We start from the raw sequence: 15,498 nt of genomic DNA, 5'->3' as shown, positions 1-15,498 counted from the left end.
AGCAATTAAAAGCAGCAGGCAAAACCATCCCATAGTAAGTACGTATTTCTATTTTAGGGGTCATGAAAGAGAAATGAAGGATTATGTGCCATTAACAACTGAAGTAAAACTCCCAATTCCAATCCCTGCTGTGATTACCATACAACATTCCTTTCCTGTCAAGTCTGATCACAAACATACTTAAAATAAAATGTTAGGGTTTTTTCAGGCCCTATTATTGTAACCTCGACAGCTATTCTGGCAATTGTATCAAATGTTGCATCAACCTTTGCTGCATGAAATTTACCAAATCCTATTACATCAGTTCAAAGCTAGGCTGCATCTTGTTGAATAATCAAGATGGCAAAGCAGTAAAGAAATAATGATTTAGCTATTAATTAATACTAAAGGTATAATTTACAGTCCAAGGATTGCTTTCGTTGTACAAAATAGTGAACTGAAGAAAACTAAAAAGGTTGGGTAGCCTCTGAAACCTGAATTAAATGAAAAATGTAAATATTTATTTTATTGTTCTTCCAGTAGTTGGAAGATGCCTGGAAAAGATTAAGAAATGGGTCATGCTTTCCTTTCAAGAATGTTTAGTGAGGTCTTGCAGTGCAATCTGCATCAGATAAGCTTGATCCTAAGGGATTACTAAAATATTTTGCACACATGAGAAAGCTATTAGCATACCCTTGACACAGCAAAGTATTAAACAATCAGAATGTTTAGGGAAACCAAAATCCTGGTATATTAACTTAAAACTAAAATTAAATGCAAGACAGAACATGTAAAATACATTTGGAGGGGGTTTTTTGTTTTGTTTAAAGAATCTGAAACAAATATAGTTTGTTTCATATTTACTAAACATTTATTAGCAACCTAGAAGTAATTCAATAAGTATCTGGAATGTATAATCAATATATTCTATGCATTATTTTGATTAAATTTGTAATAACTTAAGTGTAGTACACATCAAAATTATAGTAGATATGTTTATGAAGAGTCTTTCTAAATATATATTTTAAATAAACATAATAAATAATTTGTTGGGTTATGGAATAAAACAATGACTGTATGACCAAAAGATTATTGTCATATTTGTTTTAACATTTAATTTTGGATTAACTAATAAATATATACCTAAAATTTATCGTGGCTTAGATTCTTTAAAATGTTTTTATTTAATTTTTTTTATTTATTTTATTAATATTAGTGTAGTTAGTCCATACAAAGAAACACACTGAGCAAAGCTGAGCTTTTACTAACAGTATTAGCTAAAATCTCAAATGTTTATGAGTAGAGAGAAGTTATCTCACTAATATTTTATTTAGAAGATAAATAGTACAAGAATGTGCAATCTATGGGGCACCAGTCATTTTTCCAAATAGAAATGACATCATTTTTGAAGTTAAAATTTGCGTTGTGCTGTAGATTGCTCAGCTCATTTCTTTCAGTGGATTACTTTTGAATAGCTTAATGATGAAGAAAAAGAAGAAAAAATCAGGTCAGCCACTGATCTCACCATCTGGTTTCCTTGTCTCATAATATGAAATCCACCATTCAAAAGGGAACAGCATCGGAGATCCAATTGATTATGAATTTAATATGATTTAGGGGCAATAATGGTGGGAATGACTGGACTGAATGGCGTAAATTGATTTTGGAGCAGGTTCTATATTATCTAGGTTAAAGTAATAATTGAATAAAAGAACTGGTGTGGGTGGATTCATTGGGGTGGAAATTAAAGAACAATGTTAAGTCATTTGGTTCAACAGTTATTTGATTTATCTTATGGAAAATTTAAAGACTTTTGAAATGTGCATATGTACATATAAATTAATATATGGAAATTCCATCAAAATATGTGTTCTCTGTTTCTTGTATTTCCATGATATACAAGAAAAATTGAACTTGTCATTTTATGATAGTTAAAATAAAATCAATCAATCAATCGAGGCAAATTATCAATTTCCACAGGAAATCAGAAGTTTCTCTTCTGATAAAATTGTGGATATACTATGAAAGCAGCAAAAGAGTTTGTTAAGGTTATTAGAATTTTAAAGAATATGATAAGACAAAGGGACATATATTTCTGTGTTTTCTTTAGTGTGCTACTACAAACTTTCATAGTATATCAGTATTCACTATTCACAGCATATTAAGGGAACCGATTAGTGTAAGAAAACTTTTTAAAAATTGTTTTAAATATACTAAATAGGCCAAAAAAGAGGAGGGTCTGTTCAATTTTTGCTTTCTTTGTTTATATCTGTCTTTATTTTTTTACAAACAACTGAAGATGGTAAACTTATCTAATACTCCTTCCTCTGTCTATTTTCCTCACAACAACTCTGTGAGATGAGTTGGGCTGAGAGAGGCTGGCCCAAGATAAAATATCTATAATTTTAAAAAATACCATTAGTTGTCACAACTCAAACAAATACTTTAGTAACCATACTAGACAATGGCACTTCACTTTTTTAGGCACTAGGTGACAGATCCATACTAAAATACAGATCCAACAAGATTTTCACACACAACAACAATTGAAAAATGTTACAGAATCATATCCTGTAACAAATTCAAATGTACCCACATTTGCATCATTTGTTCTACCACAGGCCCAACAACCTCATACACAAAATTGGAGGTGCCCTTACGTGCTCTTCCCCCATTATGGTATAGACCACAATCTGTCTGAAAAAAGCTGATGTGGTTCCCATCTTCAAAAAAGGAAATAAATGGTTCCAGGAAACTGCAGATCAGTTACCCTAACAGAACCTGTGAAGATCCTAGAAAAGATAATCAAGCAACAGTTCTATGAACACCTAGACACAAGCAAAGCTATTAATAGAAGCCAGCCTGTATGTCCAGTTCTGGTCACCATGATACAAAAAGTTGTTGAGACACTGGAAAGAGTGCAAAGAAGAGCAATGAAGATGATTATGGGGTTGGAGGCCTAACATATGATGAACAGTTGCAGCAATTTGGTATGTCTAGTCTAATGAAGAGAAGGACTAGCAGTTTTCCAATATTTGAAAAGCTGTAACAAAGAAAAGGGGGACAACCTACTCTCCAAAGCATTGAGGTCAAGACAAAAAATAATTGATGGAAATTTATCAAAGAGAAATCCAATTTAGAATGAAGGAGAAATTTCATGACAATGAGAACAATTAATCAGTGGAATGGCTTACTTTCAAAAGTTGTAAGCATCCAACATTAGAGGTTTTTAAGAAGAGATTGGGCAGACATTTGTCTGGAATGATATAAGGTTTCCTGCTTGGGCAGGGGATAGAACTAAAAGACCTCCAAGTTCCCTTCTTGTGTGCCAAACACTCAGGGATTCTGTGTAGGACAAATAATGAACAAACATAGGTCAAAAGAATTAATGGATACAAAATAGACATGACAAAACAAGGACCAGCAGGATAATTTGACTTCCAAAGATATTCTGTTATAGATATAGCACAGTTGAGCAAAGTCTCAGAAAACACAAGTATGAATTGAAAAGATACTTGTGTGTCTCACATGTAACTTGTATCCACAAAATTGCCATCTTCCTATTCTCTCTCTCTCCCTCCCTCCCTCCCTCCCTCCCTCCCTCCTTACTTCCCTCCGTCCCTACCTATCTATCTCTATCTCTTATTCCAATTTAAATCCTTCATGAATTTAGCTACTCATGAAGTGAGCTATAGTCTTTAATAAAACATGTTCGTTTGAAAAGATGCTACCATATCTCTCCTACTTTTTTTCCCTTTGAGATGATCATGACATTTGTAGATGTATCACACAGAAGAAATAGCGTGTTTAGTAATTCAAGCTTCTTATTTGAAATTCCCATTCCATCTCAAGCAGTCCAACCATATTACAGTAAAACAGAATGAGTTATCAGTTTTTAGCTGTTGAATGTCATATACTGTGAATATTAAAGAATGTAGACTTCCTGTTTGCTGCTGGCCGCCGCCAGACGTTCCTTTGGGATCGTCAGCTTCCATAGCCTGTCAGAGCCGCCTTCACAACGGAACGGCGGCTCGAAAAAACTCCGTTCCCATGAGGAAACGGAGATAGAGCCGGCAGGGGTGGGTAGAACTCTCTGCAGAATCCCAAAAGTTTTTCTTTTACTTTTGGGATGGAGCGGATGAGATGCCCCATATCCCCAGCCGCTGCTCCGGGCTTTGGGAGACCTCTGCTAATGCAGAGCTAGGCGTCAAAAGCAAGCCTGCGAATTTGACAGATTACTCAAAGAAAATGTGAGCTGGACCTGTAATACTGAAGCGCAAGTATTTTACTTATCTTTTAAAAATTACTTAAGAGAATAGAGGAAGAGAAAGAGGAAAAAAGGTTTTTTTTAAAATGGCGTCTGCCGCGGCTGGAGAAGAGTTTGAGAGGGAAAGTTCTTCCGTTTTTTATTATTACAATGTAGCGGAATAAATACCACTGGCTACATTTGTAGACAAAACTCCGCTCCTGTTTTTGTTTTTCTCTTTTTCCCCTGGAGGCCTGATTGTTGCTGGCTGGAAGTCTTTTGTCTTGTTTTTTTTTTTTTTTCTAACAAAGCCTGCTTAGGCGGAAACATGGCACTGAGGCTTGTGAAGTCAGACAAAAAAATAGGTGGGGGGGATTCCCCCACTAAGAATTTAAAGGAACAAGTTTTAACTCTTCAGTCCCAGAAACCTGATTTTAATATAATAGAATTTCTCTTAGAGGAGATTGAAAGAAGGGATGAGATTGTGAATCAGCAACTTGAAAAATTTAAGCAGGAAACTAAGGAATTGGTGAAATCCAAGTTTGACTTTTTGCAGCAAAAAATTTTAAAAATGTCAGAATTCATGATTCGGTTGGAAATAAATGCTAATTTACTAGAGTCAAAAATGGATGAAATTCAAGACAAATTGGACAATAGAATTCAAAAAATTGAAAATGATTTGTTAAATATTCAGGATTATAGTTCAGAAGAAAAATTTAAAATGGATGCTGATCAAAAGTCTGGTAATGTAGAAACTCTGCAACAGAGGATTGAAAAAGAGGTTCTAAAGATACAATATAATTTTACAGAATATGCAATAAGACTTAGAGGTTTGCAGGAAAATAACAGAGATGACTTAAGGAAAATATCTTCTGAATTTCTAGCTGGGATTTTAAAGATTCAACCTGAGGAAGTGTTTTGTAGGATTGACAGAGCTTATCGAATAAACTCCTGGACTGCCAAGCAAAGGCAATTGCCTAGAGATGTGGTAATCTATTTTTCAGATAAAGAAATTAGGAATAAAATTGTGCAAAATTCCTTCAATTCTAATTTGCAATTGTATGGAAGAAAGATTTGGATTTACAAGGAACTCCCACCTAAGATATTAATGGAAAGGAAGAAATTTGGCTTTCTGGTGTCTGAGTTAAAAAGGAGAAATATTCAATTCCGGTGGGACGTCCCAGTTGGTATTATATTGAGATATCAAGGAGAAAGATACCAGTTAAATACTGTTGAAAGAGCGGAAGAATTTTATCAAAATAGGTTGAAAATGAATTTAACGTCTTCAGATATAATACAGGATAAGCAGAAGGAGTTGGAACTAAAGACAGAGACTGTACCAGATAAATTGCCTTTGGATTTATCGGATACCCCAGCTGGATTATCTACAAATTCGAGAGAAGTGCCATCTGATTTTAATGTGATGACTTATCAAGGCAAGGACAAGCATGGAAACCAATTAGAGGATATACAAGGGATAAAAAAGAAACGCGAGACACAAAAAATTAGGATGGAAGTCAAACCCACAAAAAGAAAACAAAAAAGAAATAGGTTGTGCAAAAATAGAAATTTCTAATCCAAGCAACAGTGAAGCCAGTGATTTTAAAATATGAATGATTATGTGAAAACATAGAGGAGGCGACACATTGGTCAATATCATCCTGAGGATAGTGGCAGATCTCTGCATTGCCGTAATTTTGGGACATGGAAAGAGCCTCAAATTGATGGTTTTGAATTATCTACTTTGAAACTTCTTTTTGTGTTGATAAATATATTATAATTATTTTGAATTATAAGGCAAGAGAATCACATTGGGACATGCAGAAGATCGGGTTGTTACCCAATACGATGATGGAAATTAATAATCCTGATGAAACCCACAATTATTATTATATGGAATATAATTATAATGTCACTCGGGTGGTTGTTTTTACTTTTATATATATAAGAAGATGTTTACTACTGATGGGGGCAGATATGATTGGAGACCTTGAATAAACTGTTGCATCAGCAAGCTATGTTACCCCATTATGGATGTTGGTTCTAACAATCCAGTGGAAAGACTTCAAGAAGATATTATATGGACTATAAATTTAAAGTTATTGTCTTTTCTTTTTTTATTTAGATATAATGGAATATATATATATATATATTTTTAAGTAGTGTGGGCAGTGAATTAAAGATATCAAGAATTGTTGTGTATGGTAAATTTGTAAGACAGTGGGTGAATAAGCTAGCTACAGATTGATTAGTTTAAGAAAAGGGATTTTTAAGTGATACATTTACGGGAGTGGAGGAAATGGATAGAGTGGAATAAATGTTAAATTAGATTTTATGGTGAGCCCGCTTTGAAATGTTATTAAAGTAGGACTTATCGTATAGTTTTAAAGTGGAAGGTGGTTTTGAATTGTTGCAATAATGTATAGATATAAAACACTATTATGCTAAATTAGAAGTTATTTTATAATAGTTATAGTATAATGTGTTTGTTTTTTGTTTTGTTTTTTTCTCTTCTTCTTTTCTGAGATGTATGGATAAAGGGGGATTTATAATACTTTTAGTAAGTAAAGGTCAGTATTTTGAGGAGGGAGCAAGTAATCTGTTATGAATTAGGGTTTTTTTTTTGTTACGAAGAAGTCACAGGGGGGGAAGGGTGGGGAGGGGGGGGTTAGGGAGGGGGGGGGAGGGGGGGGAAAAAGGGGGAAAAAATTTGTATTTGAAAACTTTTTCAATAAAAAAAAAAAAAAAAAAAAAGAATGTAGAAGAAAAATGGAATGCAGGTTTATAAAGCTTACTTATTTATTCTCTTTACAGCCCATTGGTGCTTTAAACCCAAAGAGAGCAGTCTTTTATGCAGAACGCTATGAGACTTGGGAAAATGATCAAACTCCACCTTATCATTATAACACTCATTATTCTACATCCACCTGTACATTAGCCTGGCTTGTTCGCATTGTAAGTATTTTTGCAATTTTTATCTTTCGTATCTTTATAGTTAAAGCTGTCTGCTGTCTTTTGTATTTTTTAAAAAATGTGGTTTAATTATAGAACTGAAATTTTAGGGAAACAAAACAAGTCAACCTTAAGGAGAGAAGAATCCTAATATTCCAGTGCAACCATTATCTCATTACAATTACCTACAGAAAGAGAAGGCTCACAATAGGAGTTAATATAATGAGACAGTATGATTACTGACATAACAAGGCCAACCCAAGGAATTACAATGTTTGGGGTAACAGTGTCCAGTTCCTGTTCACACATGCACATGTCACAGGTAGGTTTAAGGTTTTATTTGAGGCTTTCCAAGAGTCTTCTGACAACAGACAAAGCTGAGAACAAAAATAGAGTAGAGTAAAATAATGTCTTTTTGAACAATTCTTCAATATGTTAACCTTGATTGTTGTCCTAAGATTATTCTCTAGAATCAGGTCGATTCTTGGAAAGTGGGGGACCAAGGGAACTCCAAAAGTTCTACACCAGGGTGTCAAACTTGATTTCATTGAGGGCCGCATCAGGGTTATGCTTGACCTTGGGGGGCCGGAATGGGCATGGCCAGGGTAGGCGTGGCCAGGGTAGGCATGGCCAGCTCAACATTACTCATGTCGGGGCACCTGTGGTGGGTGGGGCTGGGCAGATCCATTGTCTCCCAGTGGACAAAGACGAGATCAGGGAGAGCACCAAACCCTTGTCTCTAGAGGAGCCTCACCATCCCTCTGAGATCACACAGAGGACCCTGGACTGTGGTGCAGGCTGTCCAGAGCTCTAGGCAGCGAAGGGCAAGCACCCAGCCTAGCTCTCAAGCTCCAAGGGCACTGGGACCCCCCCAGCCCAGCCCTGCTTCCCCGAGAGGATCCCCGCTTACCTCCTCAAGGTTGCAGCTGCTGTGCTCACTCTCCTTGGCCAGGTTGCTCATGGTATGTGCGGGAGGGCAATGTGTGTGGGTCAAAGTGAGATCCACTCCCTCTCCCCGCAAGGAGACCCAGCTTTGTAACCAAAGCAATTGAATGCTATATCCATAAATATGTTTTGAAAACTCAGAATAGAAATCAACTGACAATATATGTAAGGCTTTTTTTATGGTTACAACAATGCATACAAAAAGCAGAACAAAAAAAAAATAGACTGAAAAAAAAAAGGATTATTGGGGAATTTGATCCACCTTTGTAAGTGAGCAAATCTAATTTGAACAATACATGGATTGAAATGCCATCATCATTTGAAGTGTACTGTTCTTCAAATTTTATTACTGTAGCTTGGATTCTAATCTCCTTGATAAAACAAAGGTATATTTCACATGAAGGGAAATGTAGCTGTTTTTAGATCAAAATATTTTGGAATTTAATGCACAATTACAGATGTATTTTATTAAATCCATTGTGCATCAAATTCCACAATATTTTAACTTAAAATTATGTTGCAATTTTTTAAAACAAGGGATACTTTCTGAATATTAGAGGAGGTGATAGTGATTATTATGATTATGACTTCATATTTATATCCAACACTTCTATGTACATTTTTTTTAATGTGTAAGCTATGTGATAACTGTAGATGAGTCTGCATAGCACAGTTGTTAAGGATTAAAAATCCAAAAGATAGACACACATTACTTTGGTATAATAGCCCCCCCTATGGAGTTCAACTATCAGAAGTTTAATCCTTCGCTCTGAATCTTCTTACTTTCTATGTTTGTCTCTGTCTCTTAAATAATTTTGTCATGGAAGTTATAATTACATTTTAACATAATTCCCTGTAATTACCCTTACTGCTTTTTTTTAATAATCTGCACTTCTTATTTACAATCTCTGCTTCTACTCTCTGCTTCAAACCCATCTTATTTAAAACTCAAAATAAAGATACACAGTGGTGTACTGTGCTTTTAAAATGCCAACTTCATTTTTTTTAAAAAAAATATTTTATTCATACTAATAGGAATTACATTTGATAGTGTCAAATGGTTTATTGAAAGCTTACCATTGATTTATACAGAGATTTTTTAAATTAGAAGGTAGAATAATAGAACTGTGCAAAATAATTCAAAGGTGTCTTGCTTTGGTGTCGATCCTGTAGAAATGTCAGGTGTGCAAGGACACACATGTTCAGCAACATGAAGAGGTGCTTGAAATCTATTTAGTGAGTTTCTGAAAGGTTCTTGCACAAAGCTCCATTTCAGCAGACATGGAATGGAATGTTCTTCAGAAGGGTTGGCCTGAGTAGAAACTCATCTGCTGAGCAATATTCCATTCCATGTTATTTATTATTTACTCATTATACTATATCTAACCCTCTTTCCATTTACAGAAAACACTGCAATGCTACCATTTTTTAATAATGTGTAAAGTATATACATAATAGTATCTATAGCTACCTACCATATAATTTATTTATTTATTTACTTACTTATTTACTTATTTATATCCCGCTTTTACTATTTTTTCAAATAACTCAAAGTGGCGAACGTATTTTCCAATTCACTTTCCTCCTGTTTTCTCCACAACATCAGCTTTTGAGCTGAGTTGGACTAAGAGAGAATGTCTGGCCCAAAGTCACCTGATGTTGTGGCCTGTAGGCTGCCAGCAGAGCTAACAGCAGAGTCAGACAAAGAGGAGAGGGAGGGGAAGGGGGAGCCTGGGCCAGCTTTGGGGCCTTTGAAAGGCTCTGATGAGGAAGCAGAATCAGACGCAGATGCAGACCTGGAGCCTTCTGTCCACCCCCAGGTGGAGAGGCAGTTATCTTCGGGGCTGGAGCTGAGTGAGGGGGAAGAACAGATGGGGCCCATCCCAGATGCGCATATGCATAGAGAGGAGAGGAGAGGAGAGCAATGGAAGGCAATAAGCCGGCTCTCAGGGAAAAGAAGTTGTAGACGCTAGCCAGCCCCTCGCTGGCTGGGAAATAAAAGGGTGGGTTTTCGGAGTGGCCTGTTATTGCAGACAACTGTTCTTTTTCCAGTATACATCACTGAAGTCAGAATCAAGTTTGTCAGGACTAATTGCTCTGGATTTGAGGTGCCAACTGAGTCTCCCTGCTGGGAAATAATAGGTAGTGAATTTGCCTCAGCTGGGGTGAACAGGGACTATTTCTGCTTGGCTTAATCATTGAAGGACTTTTTATCTTGAGTTCTCATGTGAACAGAGACTGTTTGTGCCCTGTTTCAGAAGGGGAAAAGACTCTCATTTGTGACTAATTATTTTTGGTTTTGCCTATCCAACATGAATAAAGACTGTTCCTGCCCTGTTTTAAGAAGGGGTTTGTTTTACTCGTGAATAAGTGGTTTCTCATTGCTTGCGAAGGCTGGGTCAGAACACCTAGCTGGCTGAATTTGAACTCACTGTTTCTCACTTTCTAGCCTGGTGCCTTAACCACTATGCCAAATTGGCTTGTCATATACATGAATATATAATATATGAATGTAAGCTTCATATACAGTACATCAATCCAAAACAGATAAACTGACCATGGCTTCTAGCAATATTTGCTGAAATAAATCAATAATTTGGTATTATTACATCCCTCTTGGTAATCTGAAAGGAAACCAGTGACACTTACTGCATATGTTGCTAATTGTATCTTGGTGAGAACTGATTTCTGATCAAGATCGGGAGTTCTTTAGAGCTTAGAAGTTCACATTCAAGAATTATTCTGCTAATAGAGCTAGTAACCTGGAGTACTTGTTGCAAATTTAGGAGACCATTCACAAAGGATTTATTTTGTTCCTTTCTACTATCAATCTCATTAATCATCTGCTCCTTTAAATTATATGAAGGCAAGCACTTTTCTCTGTTTTGTTTGGTCAAGCAGAAGAAAAATATGATTCAAGTTCTCCCCTTCCAGCCCTTCAGATTTACCTATGGGCTTGGTAAGTTAGTTAATACCTTAGTTACAATACCATCGCATCATATTTTCCTAACAGATTGTTATTCCCCCTCTGCCACTTACCTAGGAATACAGAGGCAAAGGCCATTCTTATTTCTTTATAAAATAGAATGGGAGGGATAAACTAGGGCTGCCATAGCTGAAATATAAAATTCTTGACAAAAATGGTTAGCTACAAAGAAGTTCCTCCCAAAGTTTGTTCTTTGCTATGACCCTTTAGTCACCTCTTACTGTTGCAACCTAGATATGGAAGATCTCTCCTTTCTTGCTCTTCTCCTCTGTCTAATATAAATTGTTCAATCTCAGAAGACAATTTTTGCCCCAAATAGAAAAGTAGGGCATGGCAATAAAAAGGAGCTTGCTTACAGGCCTCTCACTTCTTTGGTCCAACTGCCATGCAATTGGGGAGGCAAGAGATTCAGGGCATCCACTGCATCACTCACTTCATCCGGGATGGAGATACTGTATATAGCTGAGTTATTATCAGTTTGTCAATGATACCTCAATCCCATGGTGACAGATGATCTCAATCAGTGGTTTCATGTAGATACTAAAAAGGAACAGAGAGAGCACCAAGCTTTAAAGTATGCCACAAAGGAAGCGCCATGAGCTGGACCTCTTGTTCACTAATAACAGCAATTGGGACCGGCCTCAGAGGAAGGAGGTGAATTAGCACAAAACTGCTCCACCCACCCTCAATTTCCTAAGTTGGTCCAAAAGGATATCATGGTATTGATGATATCAATCAGTCAATGGTATTGAAAGCCACTGAGAGACCAAGGAGAGGAAGGATGAATGCATCACCTCCACTTCCGTTCCTGCCAGAGATCATCCATACATGCGACCAATGCTGTTTGGGTCTCATATCAAGGCATGAAGCCTGACTGAAAACGGTCCAGATAATTCATTTCCTCCAGAGTCCTCTGGAATTGCAGCATCACCATCTTTTCAACCATATTTCCTAGAAAGGTGAGAGACTGGGAGAAAATTGTCCAGCATGGTAGGGTCCAGAGATGGCTTCTTGAGTAGGGGGAACACCAGTGTCTCTTGAAAGGAAGCCAGAAACACTCCTCTGACAAGAATGAATTCACCATCACTTGGACCCACCCACATGATACCTCCCAGGTGGTCTTAATCAGTCAGGAGGGGCAGGGATCTAATATGCAGGTAGTGGCATTTGCATTCCATAGCATCCTATCCTCTTCCTCAGGTCCAACAGAATCAAATCATTCCCAGTTAACTGAGTAAGTCCGTTCCCTGGGCATCTCTATAGGACTTGCACTTGGTATTCAATTGTGAATGAATCCAAGCAATTTCATCCTCTAAATCAATGGTTCTCAACCTTTTCTTCACCACAGACCTCCTTTAAATACCTGATGTGGCCACGGAACATGGCCACAGACCCCCAAAACTTAACTCAAGATTTAAATCATAACATTTCTTCAAGCCTTTGTCGAACCCCTGTGATGAAATCGTGCCCCTCCCCCAGGCATCCACGGATCACAGGTTGAATTCCTTCTCAGAAGATATTATACAAAGGATATTATTCTATAGCATTTTTATTTTTATTTATGTATTTATATATTATTTTTATAAATAACTCAAGTTGGCAACTATACCTAATACTCTGGACTATGTCACAAATTATGGAAACATTTTGTATTTAAACTTAAGTGTGAATTCCATTAAAGTCGCTTGGCTAGATGGATTCGCAAACTAATCCAGAATTGTCTACTAGAGCATTCCTGCAATTCAGAATAGTATTGAGATATCTGCACCCTTTACAATACTGGTGAACAATATTTTCATGTCTACCGTCTGCACTTATTAGATAAGAAAGATGAGGGATGATGTGAAATGAGGGAACAGTGATATTAAATGGGTGGATTTATTTACAAATGGGTTGCCAGGATTAACTTTTAAATTGTAGGTTGAGGAATATACAGTAAATGTGATATTTTATTTTCTTATTTTCAATACATTCAGCCTTTTTAAGCTCACACAACAGCTTTATTGTGCTGCTCACTGGAAAACTGAGAAATTACAGTAACAGTTGGGAATTGCAGATTTCATTGCTGAAAGTGGGTAACAGGAACAGGACAAAATCTGGTAGTAGCGAAGCTATCAACCTTACTCTAAAGCCTGGGGAAATAGAACCATTACTAATTTAATTTGTAATAACATCAGCTGATGGTTCAAACACAAGTTCTGAAGAATTTATTTTTTGATTCTACACAATGATAAGGGTATCTCTTAGTCATTTTTGGCATGCACTTCTTTGTGCTATATGTCTAGTACAAGAGTTTCTCACCAACGTTTTGCAATTAACTGGCAGAAGATTAAACATCCTTGAGTCCTGGTGACTTCATGGACATGTGCCTGATAGAAAAAAATGAGATTATTTTGTTTCACCAGAAGCATTCTGAAATAATTACTAAAAGGAGATTTTTCCTTCCTTATTAAAACTCTGAAACCAAAGTACCAAACTTACATTTGAAACTGCATTTAATGATATATAATTTTTTACAGAATTCTTCACAATTAAGGACTTTTGTGTCTATTTTAGTGGGGGGAAACCTCATTCTTAAATTGCTTTCACCAAAATCCATAACAATTTTTTAGAAATTAATAATTTTTGCTGCTTTATTTCATTGTTTAAAACTTGAAATATTTGAACATACTGTACATAATACATTTCCTTCCTTCAGTTATATGACCTTTGGATAGATATAATTGGTTGAGAAGAATTATCCAAAGACCATATAAAAGTTACAAAAAATATTCTTGGATTATTTAGAACACTTATCTCTGTGAAACAGATTATAATAGAGCAGGAATTTGGAAACAGTAATGTACAAGCAACACAAGATTTTATAGGAATCTTTCCATTCTCTGATTCAGATATTGTTTTTTATTGTACTTTATTAGTCACATCAAAAAATGAAATGCAACGATTTGATATATAGTGCTCATTAATTGTTTCCTAATTAATTTTAAATTTTAATCCTATTGCTGTTGATACGACTTGGCTTCTTATAAATACATTCTCTGTCTCATTTTTTAATGGCAGGAACCTTTTACAACTTTCTTCCTCAATGCAAATGATAGTAAATTTGATCATCCGGATCGAACTTTTTCTTCAGTGGCAAGATCATGGAGAAATAGCCAACGAGACACTTCAGATGTCAAAGTAAGAAAAATGTTTTCTATGTACAAGTAATTGGGTGGCTATCAATATGGTTATATGCTACAAATGCAAAATGGGGATGGGGGGGAAGAGTGTTTTTTTCCACATACACAGAAAAGAAAGTTGTATTATATCATCATTTTTAAATGCCTGTTTTACAATCAATGATGAATACAAGCTTTCCCAGCTATTAAAAGATCTTTTGTTCTTGACAAAATAAATAAATAATCCTATCCCAATTTATAATCAAATAATCACAGAATGGAAAAAGCCCAATAAATTGTTCTTTCCTGCTGTTAACTCAATATTTGGCCCATTCCATAAACGCAGCAAGATTGGATGTGACCTTAAAGTGTTATATTGTTATAGCTTTTCCAGCATGAGTTTTCCATCGCCTGGGGCAATTAATAAAGCATTAATGACAAGATACATTTAAAATGTATGTTTTGTGTAAGCCTTAGCTTTTACCACATTGTGCCTCAGGATATTATGCAACAATACACATTAGATTAAACTTATATCTACATAATACATGGAAACGACTAGAGAACAAGTATTACCATGCACTTATTCTTGCATAAATGGATTTTATAAGTTTTTATTGTACTATGAAAACCATGTTTCTTCCTTTATATTAAAAAATAAGGCCCTCTCCTAGGAATCCCATAAAAACATATACTTAACACACGCAACTTTTTTTTAAAAATGATAAATAAATATCTTTATTCATTCAATTGTATCATTATTTGCTTGCTTGAAATCAGAAGATATATTGAAATTGTTTACACTTATTGTAAATCCCTTTTAGTCTTTTTGTTTTAATATATATTGTTAGAATTGTTTCTAAAGGCTCCTATAACTTAGGAGCCTATTCATACTAATGCTACATTATTTATGTATTGAATTTCTGTTCTGACTTAGGAGGTAAGAATAATTGGTTGAACAAAAGAAATGTAAACTCATAAAACTGTTACTAGGTTCTTTTATTGTTTGGATTCCATTGGAAATCTATGTCCTCCGATATATAATTAGCATAACATGGAAGTGATGTTTTTTGACCTGCCATCATCAATAGCAATATATGCATTTAATGCATATATTTTCAAATGAAAAATAAACAACATATTTTGTTGTTATATTGTATCCGTGAACTTTAAAATAGAAGAATAATATGTGAAGAAGAGAATATATGAATATTTCTGGAGGCTGAAAT

At 35.5% G+C, this 15,498-nt stretch overlaps 1 protein-coding gene across 4 annotated transcripts in view; it reads left to right on the top strand.

The window, feature by feature from the left end:
• The window catches only part of NBEA (neurobeachin), a 355,376-nt gene that overhangs the window by 288,206 nt on the left and 51,672 nt on the right, over positions 1-15,498 (top strand). For all 4 annotated transcript variants that reach the window (XM_070942793.1, XM_070942796.1, XM_070942795.1 and 1 more), the window contains 2 exons: positions 7,040-7,180; positions 14,169-14,288. In XM_070942793.1, coding sequence (XP_070798894.1) covers positions 7,040-7,180; positions 14,169-14,288 — 261 coding nt within the window. The remainder of the gene's footprint in view (positions 1-7,039; positions 7,181-14,168; positions 14,289-15,498) is intronic.

Source organism: Pituophis catenifer, unplaced genomic scaffold (assembly GCF_029215685.1).
Source record: "Pituophis catenifer annectens isolate HBS135680 unplaced genomic scaffold, rPitCat1.0.hap2 SCAF_4, whole genome shotgun sequence".
NCBI lineage: Eukaryota > Metazoa > Chordata > Lepidosauria > Squamata > Colubridae > Pituophis > Pituophis catenifer.
Note: the sequence above shows the minus strand (reverse complement) of the source record. Positions and strands in the feature narration are given on the sequence as shown.